This window comes from Colossoma macropomum, unplaced genomic scaffold (genome assembly GCF_904425465.1).
Source record: "Colossoma macropomum unplaced genomic scaffold, Colossoma_macropomum, whole genome shotgun sequence".
Taxonomy (NCBI): Eukaryota; Metazoa; Chordata; class Actinopteri; order Characiformes; family Serrasalmidae; genus Colossoma; species Colossoma macropomum.
The window spans coordinates 10299466-10321533 of NW_023494790.1; the positions used below are offsets into that span (position 1 = coordinate 10299466).

The following is a 22068-nucleotide window of genomic DNA, read 5'->3' on the forward strand; positions in this document are numbered from 1 at the left end:
TCTGCAAAGCACACAAATCGCTGTGTGATTCTCGGCCAGGAATGTAATGCAGCCATGTTCAATTCCTTTGTGTTACAGGGGTTTTTACTTTCAGTATTGTCTCCAGTAAGTGAAACGCAGGCTCAGCAGGGTTCAGACTGGCCAAGAACATTCCATGTCTATAACTGCTTCAGGGAGTATGTTTCAGGTAATTGGTTTCATTGGTCCTTGTATTCTTCAAGCCTAACAGTGGTCTGAATCTTGAGGTAAACCTTCTGAGATCATGCAAGTAGATTTTGAGACACCTGTGCCAACATCCTGGATAATCTTCTTAAACTGGTACTGTGGTCTTTCATAGTCTGCCAGCTATTGCTGGAACCTCACACATTCTTGCTTAAACAACAGCAATAGACTTCGAATGACAATCCCATATGCAAAATTAACCCTACACCTTTTGTTAGCTCTAAAAAAAAGACAGCAGTCCAATTATTTAAGGTCCCTTAAATGAATAGATGGAAATGTCTTTGAACTGAATTAAAGTGAGTATTCTGCATGTTCACCTCAAAACCATGACCTGAAGTACATACTCACAACATAAAAAGTGTTGCTGCCCCGTTCCTTACAGGCTATATTGTACGTCTTGGTAAAGAGTGTTTTTTTGCGAATGGGTCACAAAAAACTGTGTTGCTGTCCATTTATTTACAGACTGCACTATACATCTATCCAGAAAGACCAAAGACCAAAGCCATGCTTTAACACACTCATCTTATCATCTCATCCTTTTACACATCAACATGCATATATCTACTTTCTTTCTTGCGAAATGTGCAAGGATGAATGTGCAGATTAAACATATGAAAGTGTAAGAGCATGTGACAGGCTGTGAAAGTTTGTGAGAAGGAAATAGAAAAAGAGAAAGAAAATCATGACAAAGCTGCCACAAAGCCGAAGGGGCGGAAAGGCACTGTCGTTCTTTGTTAGAACATGGAATCAGACGTAGTGTGGTGATGACCCAGCGAATATCCTGAAAAACGAAATTATTAGACGGCAGCATTGCTGCCTATTTGACATTTAAACTTACTCTAAACTAAACTTAGGGCTTTGGCAGCTGTAGTAGGAGAAAAAGTTTAAATGTAGCTTATGTGCTGTTTTGACAACCTGCAAATTTGAGTATAAATGTTATACACTGTAATGCTTCTAGCAAAAATTGCCAGCATGCTGATTAAGGCAAGTGACAAAAAATAAACTTGAAGCATGCGTTGACATCAGGCAACATACCTTGATTCACATGTGTATTACCAGCGCAGCAGTTGTGCAGTGTGGTGCAAAAGTGGCCTGACTGCCAAATCAACTAGAAGCAGTAATGTGAACTATCAGCGCAAAGATGTTCTCTATCTCATGAAGCAAAGGCATCGATGACAGACAGACGTCCCATGTCCTACATTTTAAGACATTACTAGCACAAGCAGATATCGCCACATGATAGCCAAACATGAAACCGTCATACAAATGCATCTACACTCACAGCCAAGTGTTCTCTTGCTGTCCTGCAGGCTGCATTGATTTTCACCTGCTGCACTGGCATAGAAAACACCACAACCAGCACAGCTTAACCAGCAGGGTGCTACAGCTCAATATGCTAATGCGAGCATGTGTGCAATATTCAGCTATGCACCCTGTTTGACTCTTTCTCTCTCGGCACGTCTATAGCACAGCAGTGCCCTGGATGTGGTGAAATGATGATCGATGAAGCTTCATGTGGCAAAACTACCCCTTACTGTCCATGGCTGCAGCAATCTCGCCTGTTTATACACACAGTTGACAGTGTGGAGCACTAAAACGTCATCAGCTGAGTCCTCCATGACCTCATTATCATGGCTTGTGTCTGTGCGTTTGTGGGGGACGGCAATAGCAGTTGCTTCTCTTCATTATAACAGTGTGTAAACCATGGCTCTGACTCTGAGGTCACTTAACCCAGCAGGCCAACACATCCGCAGATTGTTAGTGGTGCTAATCAGCACGTAGGTAGAAAAAAGCGCTGTGCCACACATTTACAGAGCTGGCATGCCTGTAGAAACAGATTAGGATGCTGCAAATGACTCAGTCATCACATGCTCTGTACCTGAGGCACAGAGGAATTACAACTTTTGCTCTGCTGCAGCTAATCAGGGTAGGCAGTAGTGATGCATGAAAATGAAAATTTTGGTTTTGGGCAGGAATTTAAGACACACCTGGCCAAACTCAAAACAGAAAGATTTTTTTGACATTTTTCTGCTTTTAAATAAATATACTAAACATAAAATGTACACTGATTTCATTCAGACAAAATTGAGCTGACAATAAATAAAAAGTTTACATAAAATAAACTTACTAAAATGATTACAGTACATAGGCTACAGTGGGTTCCACGAAATCCAACATCCTTGACAACAGAGTGGTTAGTCATCCAAGGCAAAAAGTACCATTATTTTTTATTTATAATTTATAATATAAATATAATTTATAATTTTTTTGGCATTTCCAAACCCACGGCTACAGATAGCTGTGGCTACAGATAGGTGTGCCTGCAAAAACTGTTTTCTGTATATCAAGTGAAATGTTGTTTTTAAGTATTACCAAACCTGTAGTGGAGATGTTCTTGAAAAGTTGTGCCCTCTCTTGATAGACAAATCACTTGTCTAACGTCCCTCATTAAAACCGTGAAATAAATCCATGTAGCCAATTTTTTTCCCCACTGTTTTATCTGCTGCTTTTCAAACTGGTTGAATGTGTCAGTGCCAACCGAAGCAGTAGAATGAGGGAAACTAATAGCATTTTTAGTCACTGTTCCATGTTTTCATTATTATTCAGATTTTTCAAGTGTTAGAATTTGCACGTTTTAGTCCAACTGAATCCAACTTTTTTCTCTTTTTCACGAAATGTTTCAGTGGCCGAAACTGGTGGTACATAACTAGTTAGTACAATTCACAAAATCAAAAAGAGGTATTCCAATTCTTTCAGTGGTTGCTGGGTCGGTTTTAACACCACCTTTATGACATCCATCAGGAAGCCAAGAAAAGAGAAAAGAATGAAGAAGAGAAAATGAGAGGAGGATAAGAAAAAGGAGTTCAAGAGAGGGAGGGACTGGATTGCAGCAGAGCTGCAGTAAGGTTTACTGCATTCAGTGTGTGATCAGACTGTAATGATTTCCACTCCTCTGTCTCTCCTTTCATCAAAGCCTGATCTCTCTCTCCTTTCCCTTCCATTTTTTTTCCAAGGCAAATCTGAAACATGGAATCTACCATCCATAAAAAGAGGGGAAACCCTCAATCCCTCAGCTCACTAGTGTAGTTAACACACCTTCCTCCATCAGGTTCAGCAGCACCCTACCCTCTCTTTTACTCTTCTACTGCAGCTCATTCCAACAGAGATCAATTCCAAATCTTACAACAAGCTGCCAGCACACATCTTATAGCAGAGGACCTTGAATCCAGTTTCCGGTTCTGGATTTTGTAATGACTTGTTGTTAACTGAACTGCATATGTAACTGACTGGCTGCTTAGTGTTACACTTAAGAGTGATTACAAGTTCCATGACTGGAAACTGTACTCAAGGTGTAAAGACTGCTGCCTTATATTACGTAGAGTGTGACCATTCAGTATTCATAATCAGTATGTCTTGCCAATCTGTCTCACTGGCTTCATCTGCATGTCTCACTAAAAGGGTCATGCATATGGTCAAAAAAAGCTGCCAGCCACTGTTACAGAGGCTGAAGATACAGTCAAAAAGCAGGCTAAATCTCTGTCCCACCCTGTTCTAATGCTCTCTCTCTGTAAATTCAGACCACTGGCTTAGCTTTAAGTTCTAGGCAGCAAAAATAGGTTTCCCCATCTTTAATAAGCCTAGTTTAGTTCATCAGGGGAAAGGAGAGAGAGAGAGAGAGAGAGAGAGAGAGAGAGAGAGAGAGAGAGAATGACAGAACTAAAAGATTGATCTGTCTTCCTCTACAACAACAGAAGGTCTGACTGTCTTCATCTGCATCTCCTCCTTACAGCCCAAGGCTTATTACCATTACTGAAAAAGTGAATAACAGACAGGGAAGGGGAAAAGAGGAAAGAGAAGAAAATGAAAGATGTAAACTGGAAAAAAGGAAAGAGAGATAGAAAAGAAAGAGTGAAACTAAAAAGCAAAAGTTATCAAAAATAAAGAAATCAATAATTTCTCATTAGACAGAAGGAATGGCAGATGAAAAAGGAAAGGAACAGGGAGTGCAAGTCCATAAAGAAATATTGTTTTCTCACAGAAGCTTTTTCAGGCTGAGTAGAGCTCTGTGTATGCGTGCCTCACCATTCTGTGTGAGCTTGGTGGAGCAGACCAGTGTGGCGATCTGGAAGGAGTCCTTGCTGATGGTGCAGTTGCCCAGGGTCGGCGTGCTCTTGCCTGTGGGGAAATGGCCCTTCTCCTCCATCTCCAGCTTGGTGGCTGGCAGGTTCAGATACAGTGATGAATCCTCCAGCTTCTTAGCCTCCGCCTGGACAATGCAACAAAGAAGAAAACACAAATATACTCCATCAGAGACAAAATGTCCTTAAGTTAGAAGAAAGGACATTAGTTAAATGAAAATACAAAGAAATTACAATGAGTATGAGTCCCTACATTATGATATCAGAATCATATCGGCATCTGCAGATATATTTCTTAAAAGAAGACAGATGTTTAGATCTGGAAGATATTTCAAACCGACATTAGTTAATGTATTCATTGTACTCCGGAAAAGCAGAATGTTCAGGTGACGCTGGGCTACCATGCTAAATTGTCAGCATTTGATTTATTTTACTGCATTTGTAGCCCAGTAAAAGTAAATATTACATTTATTAATGCTAATGCTAGGTGAATCTATTTCTAATTTCTAGACCTGACAGACATGTAAATGAAAATTATCAGACACTGGCATCTTCCTACAGTTCCCATATCAGTACATCCTTAATAGATTGCATACAGAATTTGTTGTGAACAGAGTATGTTTCTCAATCCTTAAAATTATTTTATAAATCAACTCTCTAAACTCCTGGCCTATTATTCAGTAACTACTATGAAACTAATACATAGTTTATCTAGTTATGATTAATAAATCGAAGTGTATGCCTTAGGGTTTGTGTCAAACAAGGCCCTGTGGACCATCAGGCTCGTGGCACAATCCTATTCGCACCGCATAATTATTTTTTATTTTCCACTAATATTAGCCCATTTCCGCATGAGCTACACTATGGTTCCCAGCATACACGCATACACTGCAATGTAATGTGAGCTCCCACCCCCTCGCCAACAACAATCTATGGGACAGCCCTACAGATATGTTGAGATTTCAACAAGATTTGTTGAGATTTTTTAATATGGCCCTTTCAGTGGTTGAGTTTGACACCCCTGCCTTAGGGCTTTAGGTTGTACATGTCAAAACTTTCTTTATTTAGAGACATGTCTAGTGAGAGACACATTCCAATTGACACTATTTTATTTTCATTTAGGCCAGGGCCAATAAACATTTCAGAAGTGCTGTTTCAGATGTCAGGTCCCAAATGTTCTTGAAAATAGAAAAACAAGCCGTGTGTGAAAGTGCTTAGTAATGCTGATTTAATCATAAGCACTAACGTTATAACATCTGCACCTGGTAAAAGAACCTTAATACCAATGACTAGTCACCTAATTCAAAATCTGTCTATGTTAACAGCTTTGACTGCAAGGAGACTCCATGCTGTGCTGCAGTCGGGGGCAAATGAGAAAGGGAGATTTAATACTGACCAGAACAGACAGCACTTTCCCTCACACCACCATGTATTTGCATAGCTCAATGGGGATTTGCCCAGGTCAGGTTTCGCATAATTATGATATTTGATATGCAGATATGCAGAACTGAATGCACTAATAAAAAGCTTAATTGTTTAATGATTACACTGTGATGTGGGGTTAGGGGCTAAACAGCATTAGGTCAGCACGATCAAGACTGACAAAGTCAATACGCCTCTCACGTCAGCAAGTATGCGTGACATCTAGAAAACAATGGAATCTGTGTGTGGGGGTGAGTGTGTTGTACCTTGTAGACGATGAGATCATGTTCTCCATCCCTGAGTGTTGTGCCATCATATCTCATCAGCTTCACAAAAGACAAAGCAAAAGATCTTCTCCGATTTATCTTTGTCTGCACGAAAAAAAAAAACACACATGAATCGGCATTGTGTCATTGGAGACCTGTGTATACCCAGCACAAACAGAGAAAACTACTCAAGTACTACTGGCTTCATTCTTTAAACAAAAGGGCTGTAAACAACTGGACTCCCTGTGGGAAGACTGTCCACACTGCAAAAACAGAACTTTAAACAACTCTAAGCTAATAACTACATACTGTGGGTTGTCTGAAGGAGCTGAAGACAATAAAAGAGAACTGCTTTCACCCTGATTGCTATATAAGAAAGTATGACTGTCATATTAACATAGACTCATGTTTATGATGACTTTCTAGTCATGCTGATACTGAATTTTATCATTATTAGTGTTGTAGTGACCTGACATACTGGATCAACACCTTACTAAGTCTTACTACCTACTACTTCTTTACTGTTACGGTCATTATAAATTGTAATTAGACATTTAGCATCACTTAAAAATTGAAGGGGGAAAAAACTGGTGTATAACCATTCATATGACAAATTAGCCTCTACTGTATAATTTATGTTCATGTACTTTGCAGCTACAACAAATGAATGTTTTAACAGAGCACTGACAGCAGATCAGTAGCTATATCAGCCAATACTTAGAGTTTTAGATATCGGTATCGGAATAGAACAAGTTGAATCAGTGCATACTTATAACCCCTCTTAGTATCTGTGACTAAAGACTCAAGCAAACAAGCTCATCATCAAAGACACCCACACGTGATGCAAGTGAACTAAATGGTACCAGCTGAACCCAAACAAAGCAGTTGAAGAGGCTGGAGTTATAACTGACCCAATCACCAGGTTTGAATAATCACCACTGAACATCAACAAGCTCAAATTTACACTCCGCAGCCCAGAAACCTCCCACAGTTCATCCTTATAAATCTGGCCACTGCTCAGTGACTGACCAAGAGCTATCAGTCACACAGGGAGGGCAGGAGGGGGTGGTGGGGAGGAAGAGAGATGGGATGAAAGATGAACAAGCTACTTCTTATAAAGAACTAGAGCTGACAGCCTGGTACACGTCAACAACCCAGCTGAACATCTGGACCATTCCAGATTTTAAGATTCCACAGACACGTTCTGCTCCAAGGCTGATGCAGGATCAATCTCTCCTAACACAGTTAAAGTCTATGTGCCAGCCAAGAAGGAGTGTTAAAGAACACGGAGGAGGACTGAATAATAGAAGCCACTGCCTGTCCACTGCAAAACAAAATACTAGAGAGTGCTTGAACAGATGCAGCAGCAGCCCTCACATGCCTGATAGGACACATGAAGCCATCAGCTTCAAAGACTGGTGCTTCCAGTGGGTAATAAAGCACATCTGACATCTGGGAACCAGATGACTATATCTCTTATTGTTGTAGTCTTCATATATTTAATTCATCTATATGCAAAGTTTCATTCCAAAATGCTATATATATCCATTTGTAACCATTTTGTATATAAAAGGTTTTTAAAAATAATAACAGCAGATGAATAATGACAAAGTCATATAAGACATAATGCGTTTTGAAACTTACGAAAGTCTGAGGAAACCAAGAAAATTGCTGTAAACATTTATCTTGGCAGTAATTGAGTTTTCGTCAGTTAAAAACACTATGCAATACTAAAACAGACACAAGAAAACAAACAAGCCTAAGGTAATGAGATTTTTGATGTTTCACACCAAATTCATAAAAATTCTGTTCACAAAAATACATTCCTAGCATTGTTACAAGCTGGGGTCAGGGTGTAAACGCTGAAATTCACTTCAGGGCCCAAAAGGCCTAAAGCCCAATGACATGCCATTTATTGATCAAAAGCAATTTGTGATTATTAAAGCTATAATGGAGGTCAAAAGGTATCCAACACTGTGTCCTCCTCCAAATTGTACCTTGGAGAGAAGGAGAGTTTAATTAGAGGTGAAACTGTCATGTGAAAAATTGCTCAAATTCTCTCAAACTCTGAAACAAACTGCTCCCAGGGGAACTGCAAATGTCAGCCTTCCAAGTGACTACAGCCTTCAAAGACACTGCATCATCCAGCACAAAAATCCCCAGAGACTGTACACACAACCCAGTTACACACACACTCCACTTCCCTATCCCTATTTGCCTTCACCTCAGCACAGCAGCACATGCACCTGTAATGATCAGCAAAGGCAGAGGGGCCACGGAGGTCAGAGAGCAGCCGCCGTTACCATGGTTACAGAGGACAGTGAGGCGGGGCTATCTGCTGTCCGTCACATCGATAAAGTTCAGCCGTATCTCAGACTGATGCAGGACATACAGAAAGTGAGAGAGATGGAGAGAGACAAATGGAGAACGACAAATGGAGAACAGAACCAGGAGAGAGAGAGAGAGAGAGAGAGAGAGCGAGAGAGAGACGGGGGGGGGGCTGGGAAGAAGAAGAAGAAACAGCCTCTTTGGACCTTCAGTTCCCAGCCTCTACTGTAGATAAGATGAGATGGAGTCAGAAGGAGAGCGAGAGTGCGCGTGCAAGAAAGAGCGAGCGAGTGAGAGTGAGTGAGAGAGAGAGAGAGAGAGAACCACAGGGAGGAATTCCTACAGTTTATTCTCACTGACATTTCAGTACCAGTCAGCATTATGCAGCACTGGGCAAAGAATTAAAAACCCCACCAAGAAATGTCTACAAATCTGGAAGAGAACATTCTTTGTGAAAGAAATGCTGGAGAATATTCTGCCTCTATTTTCACTAAAGCTGGGTACTGATACTGAAATTAATATAATATTTCCAAATTTATAGTAGTATCACATTATTTGAATATATTTAGTCACATATATTTATTATATTTAATATATTCAGTCCGGTTCCTACAGATTACAGGTCACTATTAATGCATTTGTTTTTTGTATTTTGAACAGTTTTTTCAAAAAAATCTGAAGCACCCAGCGAATGATATAAACCTGTATAATAACGCTGCTGTTGGAACAAAAACCTCGTATCTCCAAAATGGTAACTTTATAGGAGAAGGAAAAAACATACTTTACTTTTAATGCAAGTTAGTGGAACCAGAATTTTTGTCCAAGTATTTTTGGGCCATTTCTTCTGGTCCATTCAGCATGAAATTTACACACAATGTAAAAGGCAACAGGTTCTTTCAAATTTTGTCAAAAACTTAAAAATGAAAATTGAGATACAAGGTTTTGTTCCAACAGCAGAAATAACAGAGTTAACCATCAGGTCTTAACATACTCTTTATAAAGTGCACAAAATAGAATTAAAAAAAAAAAACTGAAAATGTTTCTTGACAATAAGGCACAGCTATTTTATGGATTGCAATGTTGTCATGAATAAAAAACTCTACCTATCAAAATCAATTAATTTGAATCAATATCACAGTGAGAGACAAGTGCAAGTATTCCAAAAACTATATGTTGCCAACACTATTTCAACCCTTTTTCCCTTCTTTTTTTCCAATTCCACCTTCTGCTGAGAAACTGTATCCTACCCCAGCATATACCTTTACAACCTCACTTAAAAAGCATAAAAAGAAATTTGTAAACAAACTAACACTATCATACTACAGTAACACTGTCTGACTCTACTGTTGCTGTACTATCCAAGCCTAAGATGGTACAACACATGTAAAAAGGAGCTGTCTGACCGTTTGTGTGTGTGTGTGTGTGTGTGTGTGTGTGTGTGTGTGTGTGTGTGTGTGGGTGGCACAGCCCGAGGAACAGCAGTGTTAGTGTGCTCTCCACCACCTGCCCGGACTAATTGATTGTTTTACATACGCCGCCCTTCGCCAGCCACCCGGCACCAAGCAAGCCACCCTGCTCCCCACCCCAGTGCTGCTAGCAGATGGAAAGGCACTTTTGCCAGGGCAAGATTTTTTTCTCTCTCTCACTCTCTCTCTCACTCTCATACACACACACAACCTGCTCTTCATATATAAATACAAACACACAAGCACATATACTGTACTTGTAAGTACACATTCCCTGCCCTGCATGCTCACGCAGGCACACAACTACACACATCTAAACACACACACCCCATCTTGCTAAGCATGTTTACCACATCCCTCCACCAGGCGCCATCTCTCAACCCATAAAGACTCCAGCCCAGCTCTCTCTCCCTCTCTTGCTCTCTCTCTCTCTTTCACTCACTCACACACACACACACACACACACACACACACACACACACACACAGAGACTGCTAATCTGGGAACTGCTTCAGCAGAGCTTCAGAGCAACACAAAACTAAACCAACAGCCTAGAAACAGCACAAACTTCAGCACAAGAGGAAATCAAAAAAGGGACTCAGGTCACTTTCTGGTCTTCTTTAGCATTGATGAGAATTCAGCCCACTTAATCACACCACAACTACTTTAGAACTCAGAAGGGGAATTATGGTCAGCGTGGCTCAACTTCACTACACAACAGATTTGAATGGCTGAGTCACAATCAAACCCACAGTACAACACTCCAATAGCGCCAAGCTTTTGCACAAAATCATTCTTTAAGCACACTAAAAACTATAAAAACACAAAGGCTTTCATGGCTTTAATATGTTAGACTGCTGCCTCTTCGTAAGATTCCGTAAACCTACGTGGAGCCTTTAACTGGAGTGGTTTGTTTTTTCCTGTACCTGTACTGTGGCTACATAAATGTACAGTAAGCCTCAAGTTTCTTTAACCATAAAGCAAAACGCATGATGAACTGGGGCTGTTTTGTCTGCATAGTGCACAAATCAATCAGACATCGAAACAAACCACAAATGAACCATAATGGGACCATCTTAAGAGGTCCTACACCCCAAGAAGCGGTCTTCAGTTCAGTTCCTTGCGTTTAGAGAAAATTTCACAGTCCACTTAAAACACTTAAAAAGCAAAACACCCTAAGAAACCTAATAACTACCAAAAGCCAGATCAATGCAAAGGACCAAAATCATTGCTAAATGAAAAAAGAACGAGAATCTCCAGCAGCTTTCACAAATGTTCTATACAATCACATAGGCAACAGCAAACATGTGCAAATAATTCAGTCTTTTAACAGTTACGAGGTGTTAAAAAGAATTTTTATAGGAACTAGCAATCACTTAAAAGGCGCCACCCTCCAAATTAAGGGCTTAACTTCACAAGAAAACAATGAAGAGAAGTGTGGAGCTTCCATTTCAACTCTAAAGTGGATTCTGAGAAGGATGGAGAATGCTTCACATCATTCATCTAGGGAATCAAATAACCTCAGAGTCATGTTGACAGGATACTACCAATACTACCAGCAAGATTTGCTCCAGTTAAGTCGACAGTAAACCACTGTGAAAATCAAAGAAGTCAAAGAAATGTGAGGCGAAGTGTCAGGTACAGAGTATGTGTATTTGTGATCAAGTGTTACTAGATAGGTCAGAGAAAATGTGCTGTAAAGTGCAATTAAATGTGAGAAAAACCCTATCATGACATTTTTTTTTTCTTTAATAAGAGTTTGGCATATTATGAAAATACTGTTAAACTTTCACACTGACCTGCTGAATCTCTAGCTCATGCAGTCCATCATATACAAAAACTAAGCAACAAATGTCTGAATTCATTGTTTTGTAATATCACAAAAAAACACATTAACAATTGAGCAGTTTAGCCCCGTCCACTCACGCTGAAGTGAGAGTGTTTCACCCTGGACTGTTTTCTAATGAGGCACAATACAAGGCAGCCAATCAGAGGCAAGGTCAACTGTATATAATCAATCTTAAAGGTATAGTAACAACAGTATGTTTATTTATAAGGGTTAAACAAAGGTTGGAATATGAAATAGGACTGTGTTCGGTGCTTAAAACCACACAATTGTCAAGTAGTGAAAAAAACAAAAGTAGTGAAAAATACAAGAAAAACATACAATATGGGCCTGTTAATGATAAACTGTTTAGCGCTGAACTATAAAGGATGGCCCAGTAACTTTGAGACAGTATGGGAGACAGTCGGGACATCTGACTGATCTGTCATTTATTTACTTTTTGCTGCAGCATTGTTATTGGTCGTACATTGAAATGTCTTTGAAATTATTAGTGCTTGTCCTCAGATCACTTATTATGCATAATATGTTGGTGCTTTCCAGCAAGAGTAGTTAAAACGTGCATGTTTTTCACACACAATCAGTCGCAATCGCAAGCAAGCCCTTCATACAGACGATAAAACCTGCATGTGTTCTTTGTCGTTAATGTCAGTCTGTTTAACATCACAGCACTACATCTATGAATTAGACTGAGTCACTAATTATAGCACTTCTTGCAGTGTTTGTAAAGAAAATTAAATGCACAAAAAAGAACATGCATTGTAAACTGGATGCACTGTTTATAGACAGTGTTTTTGCAGATTTGTAGCAGGGAGATGCAGATTTATAGCGGGGAAATTCTGCTGGTGCAAGGAAAACTGACTGGAGTAAAGCAGAGGCCCCAGCAGTCTGCAAGAGTACGCTATAACCTTAGGCAAAAAAGTGTCAAATGCAGCCTAGGTCGAATGGGAAAACACTAACAGTTAGCAGTTAGAAACTGAACTGACTGCCAATGTGTGTTTGTGTGTGTAAAACAAATGAGCTGTGTATCATTCATGTCCTTGAGGCTGATAAATCACAGTCCCAGTAGAGAATGTCAGCAGTGTGACACGGCAGCTGTGCTACAGTCAGACTGCCATGATGCTGAGTGTTGGAGGAGTTTTGTGTTTTGAGTGGCACTCACAGTCCTGAGACGAGCGATGTTTGAAAGTGAAGCGAAGATGACTCCTGTTTACATCCTCTATGGGTATTGCCACCTAAGGGAGTGGAAAGAATACAGAAAAGAAAAATAAATATTTAAGATCACATAAATACACACACACTCTGAGGACTGCGTCTCACACTGCCCTCTCAAACTGTTTCTGCGTGTGCACACACACACCCACCAAACCCAAGAATAATAATAGCCAGATAGTCTTCAAACATACTATGCTCTAAAGAAAGCATGAATATTAATATTTGCTAGGAACTATAGACATAAAAATAAAATTTGAAAAAAAGGTTCACAGCATACAGCCCAAAAAGTAACCTCAACCTGAAAGGCCTAGTAACACACAGGGCTTGAAGAAGGCATGAATATTAATAAACACTGAGACACAAGCCGTATTTTCTTTGTGGTATGCCATACCATACAAGTACTGAGAAAACCTTCCCACAATGCTCTTCTCCTGTGTGTGGCCTTCTCCTGTGTCTACTATTACCAGCTCCACCTCAGCCCTTTTCTTGGCCTAGTCTCTGAAGCCAAGCGTCTATCAATCATCAGAGAATCTGGTGGGTTTCACTGCACGACATGGCAAAGAATCGCTTACTTTGACAGAAAGAGGACATGTGAATGTGATGTCGAACCAGCAGCTACAGTTTCTGCAAGACGTGTAGCGGCACACAATTGTCATAACCATGAAAATAAAACCCCTGTGAAACAAACCATTATGCCGGTCATCAAAACACAAGGATCATTTACTAGTTAGGTTTAAAAAAGTTCCTCCAAGATATTCTCTAATGGTGTTCTAATCATTTGATTTCAATCTGACATGTTTTTAAAGTAGCGATATGTAGGGGTGTACTTACTCTTTCCACATAAGAAAACTGTATTACTTTTTATATCAATTATTTAAAAGATTACAAAAAATGTTAATTCTAAGTGTCACTTGCTATTTACATTATTTCACCTTTATCTATCAAATTGCAGATTAGCTGACCCCTGTGTGGTCAAGATAAAGCAAACCTTTGAGCTGCAGTATTAATAAATTCATTGAAGGCCTTCTAAGACCACCGTGCTGAATCTGAATATGTAATTACACACGGTTAACAACTGCGCAAGTAGAGAGGCATTCTGTTTTCTAAGAAGTGCAATGAACAATGCCCAATTAATAATCTCAAATTATCACCCCTGTGAAGGTCTAATCGTGCTTTAAAGATCAGAGTGCTGCTTTATTGAATGTTCCCAGGGTGAAGAACAAAAAGGCTGGTGAAAACTGGTGAAACAGTGTTCTGTTTTTACGCACCAAATATTTGGAACTTCACCATTCAGCATTCGGCGGGCATCATCTGTGACCAGGTTTAAAAAGCAGCTGAAAACATTTTTATTTAGCTTAGCGCTCCTGTTTTTATTTCAAATCTTATTTTATTAATTTCATTGCTCATTTTGATTCTCATTAATTCTATTTCTTTATATTTATATTTAGTTTATTATTACCATTTTTATTAAACAAACACTTCTCGCTATTGTTTTGATTTTTGCTTTTACTGTTTTACAGACATGATTTTGATGTTTTATTTAATTTCACTGTGAGGCACTTTGAGCTGTAATTATTATTATCATTTCATGTGATTTTAATACATAGATGAATGTGCATATTTCATTATGTAGCCTCTTTTTACTCTGAACTCTCCTGTTTGTAGCAGTGTAGTAGCATTGCATCAATAATAGCATGTAGTTTTCTACAATGACCCAAACTCACCTTGATGGTCTCAAACCAGCGTGGCTGTTTGACCTGATAGTAAATGACAGACTTGTACTCTGAAATCCCTTCATCTCCAGCACCAGGGAAGATCACATTCTGCAGAGAAAATATTAAAGCTAAACAATTTATTCAACTTGTGAATTTAAGCTGACTTTTATCCTTTTACAATTTATTTATAATCGTTATATGAAAATGTACAATTTTAATTTTTTAATAAAACATGAGATTGAACCAGCTGTCTTGTTTTCAATCATGCAGAAAAGATGCATTGATTTTCTTTTACACTGGGTATTCATGTTTAATTAAGCAGATATAATTTGTTTCACATGACCTAACTTTGCTGCTATTTCTGATTAAACAGCAAGTTTCTGATGTCTAGCCCACTCAGACCCAATCCTTTCTCCTTCTTAGATGTGACAGGCAGAATTAAATATGAAATTTACAAAAAAAGAATAATCTATCACTCCTGCTGGAAATCATATGTTCTGACAGGCCTAGAATACGGATTTAACTTCCACTGCAAGCCCTTTACGTCAGGCACAGCCTAAGAGATCAGTGATAGAAAAGGATAGCCCAGTAATCTACCAATCAGCTCTCTTTAAACCTCTTTAACCTGTCAACCACAGAGTCAGCATGTGCCCTCTTTCCGACTCTCTCTCACTCTCTTTTTCTCTCACACACATACCCACATTGTAACACTTCCATACACCTTCCTATCTAGCCCTGTCAATGCTCACTTAGTTCTGAGCTAATGCTTTTAGACAGGCACCAATTACAAGCTCTAGCTGACCAGCCGTCCAACAGGAGGAGGCCGCAGGTCAGAAAGACAGAGGGATGGACAGACAGATAAACACAGAAAAACAGAGATGGAGAGAGAGTGAGAGGGAGAGAGAGAGAGGAAGAAAGAGAGAGAGAAAAGAAAAAAAGGGGTATGTAAGGTTGACAGAAGGAGGGCAGATGGTTTAGCGGAGTCATGCTTAAAGTGAACCTCTTTATAGGGTGGGGGTTGCGGAGCAGACAACTCATCTGGCAGACGAGAGAGTATGAGTGAGAGCGCATATGTCTGTTAAATCTGTAATGATACACAAATTTAACTATATAAAATATATATTGTGGTTTGTTTTGCACCACAGTACAATACATTATCACAAGTGAATAAGATTTTTTTTTTCCCCCCAGTCACTTTCCAAAGTCATTGGACTTTCTGAAATCCATCTGAAATCTAACTTCAATCTGAAATCTAACTGTATTCAGTTCATAGTACATACCGTCTCACTACTCCTGTATGGAAAAAAATGAATATTAATATGCATGTCATAACATTTATAGTCTGTATGTGTGTGTGACTGAGTATGAGAGAGTGCATGTTTGAGTGTGATCTTCAGGATCCCAAACCTCTAATCTCTTGCCGTCCTCATCATACACTGACATGGTCACCTCCACGTTTTTGGGCGTGGTCTTACTGCCCTTATCAAAATCTCCCTGGACCAGGGTCACATAGATGTCATTACGGACATCACCTAAAAACAAACCAAAACTTTACAACTCCAACACAAAACAAGAGGTATATGTCACAGATGCATCACTACAGGAAATAAAGAGAACATAAGAAGATACTGAGGCTGTTAGTTCCTTCGCTTTAACTTCCGTAAAGCCTTACATACACTGCACACCTTTTAAAATCCTAACAAATTACAAAATAACTGGTTATCATACTTTTCAACTTAATAGATTTTTATGGTAAGAGACAAGTTTTACTAAAACTGAGATAGTCATGTGGTGTAACACCAGTTTAAGGTTAATAACTCATTGACAATATTTTGCCAAAAAACTGTGTAAATCCTATAATAAACATTTACTTTAACTAAACGACATTTCTGCATGAGCTTTAATTGAAAAATGTTCTATTATCTTAATATAGTTAATATACCTGAAAAAACACAAACTAGTCCACTAACCGTTTATCATGGGTTCTATTAAAATAATCTCCTTAACATGTTATTTCACAAACTACTATTTCTAGTATTTCTACATGGACCTTTAAGGGACTCACCAAAGGCTTAAAAAAGGATAAATAAAATTTCATATATCAACAAAAACCACAATATACAGATTTCCACTTCGAAATGCGTTCAATTTGCACCTGGCATGATTATCTCAGGAAAGCCCATTTTTCGAGCGACAGCAGTGGAACGGTCTACTAGGTGAGGGAAATCCTTCCGGATCTGATGGATATCACCAGGCAGCAGCTTCAGTGTGACCCACAGCCCTGAACAAGGAGGGAGGAGGCACACTTAAATACACTCACATTAAAGCACACTGCAAAAACATCCATACAAAATCCATACTATGATCATAACATTATGTACTGTGATCTAAGATGTTAGAAGCACTTGAATCCATGACGTGACGTGGTTACGAGTGTTCTGAGCTCTTTTTGACAAAACCATTATGTCTTTTAATCATATAAAGCCTTTATTTGATAAATAAAAAAGCCTGTTTTAGCTCAACACCAACAGAACACTCATCCGGAGCATTTGAGGTTGGTCATAATGCTGACAGCACATAAGATATTTAGGGTTTGATGACACCTGGCAGGACTGGTTCTATTGAAACAAACCCTGATGGGATTCCTCTGTTATGGCAGTTCATTAAAACAAATGCTGCCATGTGAACCCTGGTGCACATCAAATAAATGGACTAAGACCCCTCAAGGATGTAGGTGTCTCGTCTGCTTCTAAATGAACTCGGGTGCGGCTTGTTTGAAATATGAACGCAATACAGAACAAAATGTCTAAACGGATCAAACACAGAATAAACTGTCGGCTCCTCTCTACACGTCTTCTTTTCTTCCTGCAACAAACCAAGTTCTGATGTCGCTTCGACATGTGTATGTGTTTATAATCTCTTCATGAGCTTACATTATAAGACAAAAAGTTAAAAAATATTCATGAAATGTCCACGATATACAGCAAGGCCGACTGAACATTCTTCCCATTCAGCGGTCCATGGCTGTCTGGCAACGATACCATACTCTAAAGGAACTACATTTCTTGGCGGAATACTTGATGTTGATGTTGATTATTATTAATAATAACAATTTATTTTCTGAAAAAGTGTGTATTTTATCATATTAAATGATGGCCACCAATTTATAAAAGCAATAAGCCACTTGAGGCTGTGCATTACTGCGACTTTGTCATGGGAAGGGAGACTAAGAACACCCGTCCCGTGATAAAATCGCTGTAATCCACAGCCTATCGTGCCTTTTTTTCCTCATATTTCATAACTTTTTTCCCCCATCAGTTGTGACTTTTTTGTCCATATGACTTTTGTTTACATCTTTTGGTTTTATGTGAAATGTCAGTGTGTACACTGAGAGAATCAGAAATCAATGCAACATTGCACACTTTTCTGCTTTGGCCCAGACCAATGGAACAGAACTACAAATGTGAAAGCACCCTTTGTGACTGGTAATAGAGCAGATTTGCATATTGTAGCCTTCTATGATATCAGCGTTGCAACAGCCATAATGACAAAAATAATGGTGAACTGATTCACAACCAAAAATAAAATCAGTGCTGAAAATAGTGTTGAAATTTTTCATCAATTTTCCTTAGGTGAAACTCTGAAAACCCTGACCAAGTTATTCCAACTGAATCTCTCAGACACAAACACAAGCTAAACAGCTATCAGCTAAATAGCACTCAGTTTCACAATACCTCTACTAGCAACCATCTTTGAAAGCAATTAAGAAGACTGAATTAGTCTGCTGCCAACAAAATCGTGGTGGGAGATTTAGACATATTGTTTGCATTTGTTATATATTTGATACAAGCCTAAACAAGCAATTCTGCATTTAAATACATTAAGAACACATCACAGATGTTGCAGTAGATTAAAAAACTTAAGAAGCAACAAAAGCATAAAAGTAAACCAAATTAGACGAAATTAATGATACCTCAAGAGAAATGTATCTTTTACTGAAGGTCAAATAAATCTTTACGTAGTAAAAGAAGATTATTTGAGCTGCTTCTCAAAAGCAATCGTTATGATATACACATTCAAGCATGCACACACACACACACACACACACACACACACACACACACACACACACACACACATATGCTCCATTTCCATCTCTTATTTAACTTCACTCAACTTTCCAGCATTAAAATACTCCATAATTAAGCAGAGGGATTAGCTCAGCTTTCATGACTCAGTGAGCAGAAAAGCGTCTTTGACACACAAACACGTCTAAATCTGAGTCTGTCTGTCTGTCTGTCTGTCTGTCTTCCTCTCTCTCCTTCGCTGTCCCCTTCTCCTCTCCTGTAGAATCCTCCTCTCCACAGGAGGGGGGCTGGCATTTAGTTCAGCGGAGCTTCATATGACATGACACCAGCAGACAGCCAGTGTGCGTGTCATAACAAATCCTGCTGGCAGTGAACCTGCTGCTCCCCAGCCGGGAGACACAGAATCAATCACCGTAGAGACAGTGACGAGAGACCACAGCCCTATAACACTGAGGCTCATTTGAATCCAGTTTAAATCGGTCCCAGAAACAAAGGACAAACAGTAAATAAATGAAGTAAATAAGTAAATAAAGTAAAAGTAAATAAATGAAGAAAGAGCAGGAATAGTGATATTCATAAATAAAAGCTTCATAGCCTCCTCTTAACTGACTGCGCTTGATTTTTCAGTCAGTTCCAGCCAAGGCTATACCTGCTTTATGTATTTATTCATTTATTTATGCAAATTTATGCAAAAAGAATCTGAGCTGCACTGCAAAAGTTATACGTTCAGGAGAGATTTGATGTGGATTTGAGGAGAGATTTGATGTGGATTTGAGATGTTTAAGTATTTGGTAATCTTTGAAAAGCTATTGATGTTATTAATGCTCGTCTTTTAAAGTCCGCTTTTCTTGTTGACCCTTCTTTAAAAACGTATTACTCAATTAACCGCGAAAAAGGATTACTTAACTAGTACTTAGGGGATTTTGTGGGTTGGAGGTAGGGGCTTACCTTGACCCTTGTGATTGACCTCTTTAGCAGCGATGACTTTGTTGATGACACTCTGGAGGAAGTCACTCTCCCCCGCCACCCTGGGTGAAAAACGGGAGATGTTCAGCTGCCTGTGGCGGATGGCGTCATCCAGCGCAAGCCTGGAGTTCACACACGACAACAGGCAAAACACCACGGGGAGGGAGGGAGAGAGAGAGAGGGACAGAAAGGGGGGCAGAGAAATATAGAGATGTAGAAGGAGTAAGAGTGAAGGAGAGCCAGAAAGAAATAGCAATAAAAGAGCAAAAAAGCCAAATAAAAAGCAGAAGAGAAGGAGAAAAAAGGGATGCAAGAGTAAAAGAAAGCTCAAAAGAAAAAAATAAGGCAGAAAAAGGGGAAAAAAAGAAAAGATGAAAAAGGAGAACAAGAGCAGTGTGCAGATGAGCAGAATGTGGGGTAAGGAGAGGAGGATGATGAAGGGAAGGGAAGGAAGGGGAGAGAAAAGAGGGAAAAGACCAAACAGTGATGCAAATACCATGACAGAAGACAAAAGCCTATATTTTGTGAGCAAACAGTGATACAGCGTGGGTGATGGAAGAGAACCAGAGAGAGTGTAAGTTAAGAAATGCTCCCACTCCACTCTGAGCCTAATAAAGCACAAGCCCGGAGCCAGGGCTACTAGCACTGTACAAGTGACTGCCCCGAGGGCATGAGTGACAGCGTGACAGCGGCCAGCTCTGATGCCCGCCACTGACACCGGCGGGAAAGGCCCTCCACATTGCTGAGAGAGAAAGAGAAGAAAAAAAGAGAGACAGAGAAAGAAAGAAAGAAAGAAAGAAAGAAAGAAAGAAAGAGAAAGGCAAAAAAAAGAGAGACTGCTAAGAAGAAGTGCTGCATTGTGTGAGATGGATAATGACTACAAAGCATGGTATTGAGAAATTAAGAAAAAGAAAGAAAGAAAGAAAGAAAGAAAGGAAACACTGCAGCAGCTGGACAGGTGTCATCGTCAAATACGATTATGCAGAAGTGTGTGTGTGTGGTTGGTTGGTTGGTTGGTTGGTTGGTTACTGGCTTTTATTCAGAAAGAACTCAGACGCCGGTGAGACAACACAGAATGCTACAGAGACGAGCACATACACTCATGCATACACAAACATACATACATACAGTGGCTTGAAAAGTATTTGGACATTTGTGTCATACTTAAAACGTTTTAAGTTCATTGTTTTATGAAACCAAGTCAAACAGCCAGTGTTTTAGATCGTTCTGTTGTGTTTAGACCATTCTTTTACAGGTTTGCATCCAAAAAGCCTTTGTACACTTCTGAATTCATGATCACATCAATGAATACAAGCTTACGAACACCATTGTAAGAAATGTGTGTCCAAATACTTGTGGTGGCCAAACGTACATACATTCAGACACCTTTTTTTGGTGTGTATTTTTACTCATGGAATTTAGTCGTGGCCAGTTCAAACTTATTAGCTAGGTCTCCCCCGTAACACAATCCCACCAATCTGGGAGAATTAAGGCTAGCATGTGCTTACTGCAATACAGCATCTTTTTGATTTGACTCAACAGCTCAGCATGCATGGAGGAGAACACTAACTGTGACTTCTGTTACGTCAGCTAATAGATGCTGGCTAGCAGCGCACTGGGGGGGACTAGTGAGAGAAAGAGGGCCACCCTACCCCCCCCCCATCCAGAGAGAGTGAGATCATCTATGCTCTCTTGGACTCCTGGCTACAGATGGTTGTGGCATCGTCAGGGCCATCGACTCTGCAATCTCCTGACAGTGGGTTCGGTTTTGCCGCTCAGGAGTCCAATTAGTTTTTTGTTTGTTTATTTGTTTAAAGAAAATGAGACATACAGCTGTTTTTACATTTTATAAGTTCAGAATTTAACAAAAAACAAACACAGTAAAACTTTTAGGACCAAAGCTTCTAAAGGCTTGTATTGGAACAGAGGAAATACATACTATCTTGAGCAGGAGAAAGGCAGAATACAAACAAATGGTATTAGTATTATTATTATTATTTTTATTATTGTTTCAAACCCAAGTAAGTAAATTGCTAATAAAAAACAGAAAGCTGTGATTAGTAAATACTGTATGACCTGTATACAATTTAAAATGCAAAACCATGATTTTTTAAGTTTATTGTTTTGTTTTTTTTTGTAAATATACGACCGTTCCGTGCCTGCAACACATTCGAAAAAAGTTGCAACGGGGGCACGTTCACCACGGTGTTACATTACCTTTCCTTTTAAAAGCACTTAATCATCATCTACAACATACAATTTCCACGCCAAACATTTAGCACAGTGCTGGATGATATATCATCTATACCGGTATATTGACATATCATTTCCTGTTTCAGTGATGTTTTAGCGATATATTTTAAAGAAAGGACCATTTAATTTGGGTACTTTACTCAAG

General features: G+C 39.3%; 1 protein-coding gene across 1 annotated transcript in view; it reads right to left on the reverse strand.

The window, feature by feature from the left end:
* The window catches only part of dock1 (dedicator of cytokinesis 1), a 293715-nt gene that overhangs the window by 207721 nt on the left and 63926 nt on the right, over positions 1 to 22068 (reverse strand). The window contains 8 exon segments of the mRNA XM_036572082.1: positions 4306 to 4489; positions 6050 to 6130; positions 6132 to 6154; positions 12849 to 12921; positions 14626 to 14724; positions 16024 to 16148; positions 16772 to 16897; positions 19653 to 19792. Coding sequence (XP_036427975.1) covers positions 4306 to 4489; positions 6050 to 6130; positions 6132 to 6154; positions 12849 to 12921; positions 14626 to 14724; positions 16024 to 16148; positions 16772 to 16897; positions 19653 to 19792 — 851 coding nt within the window.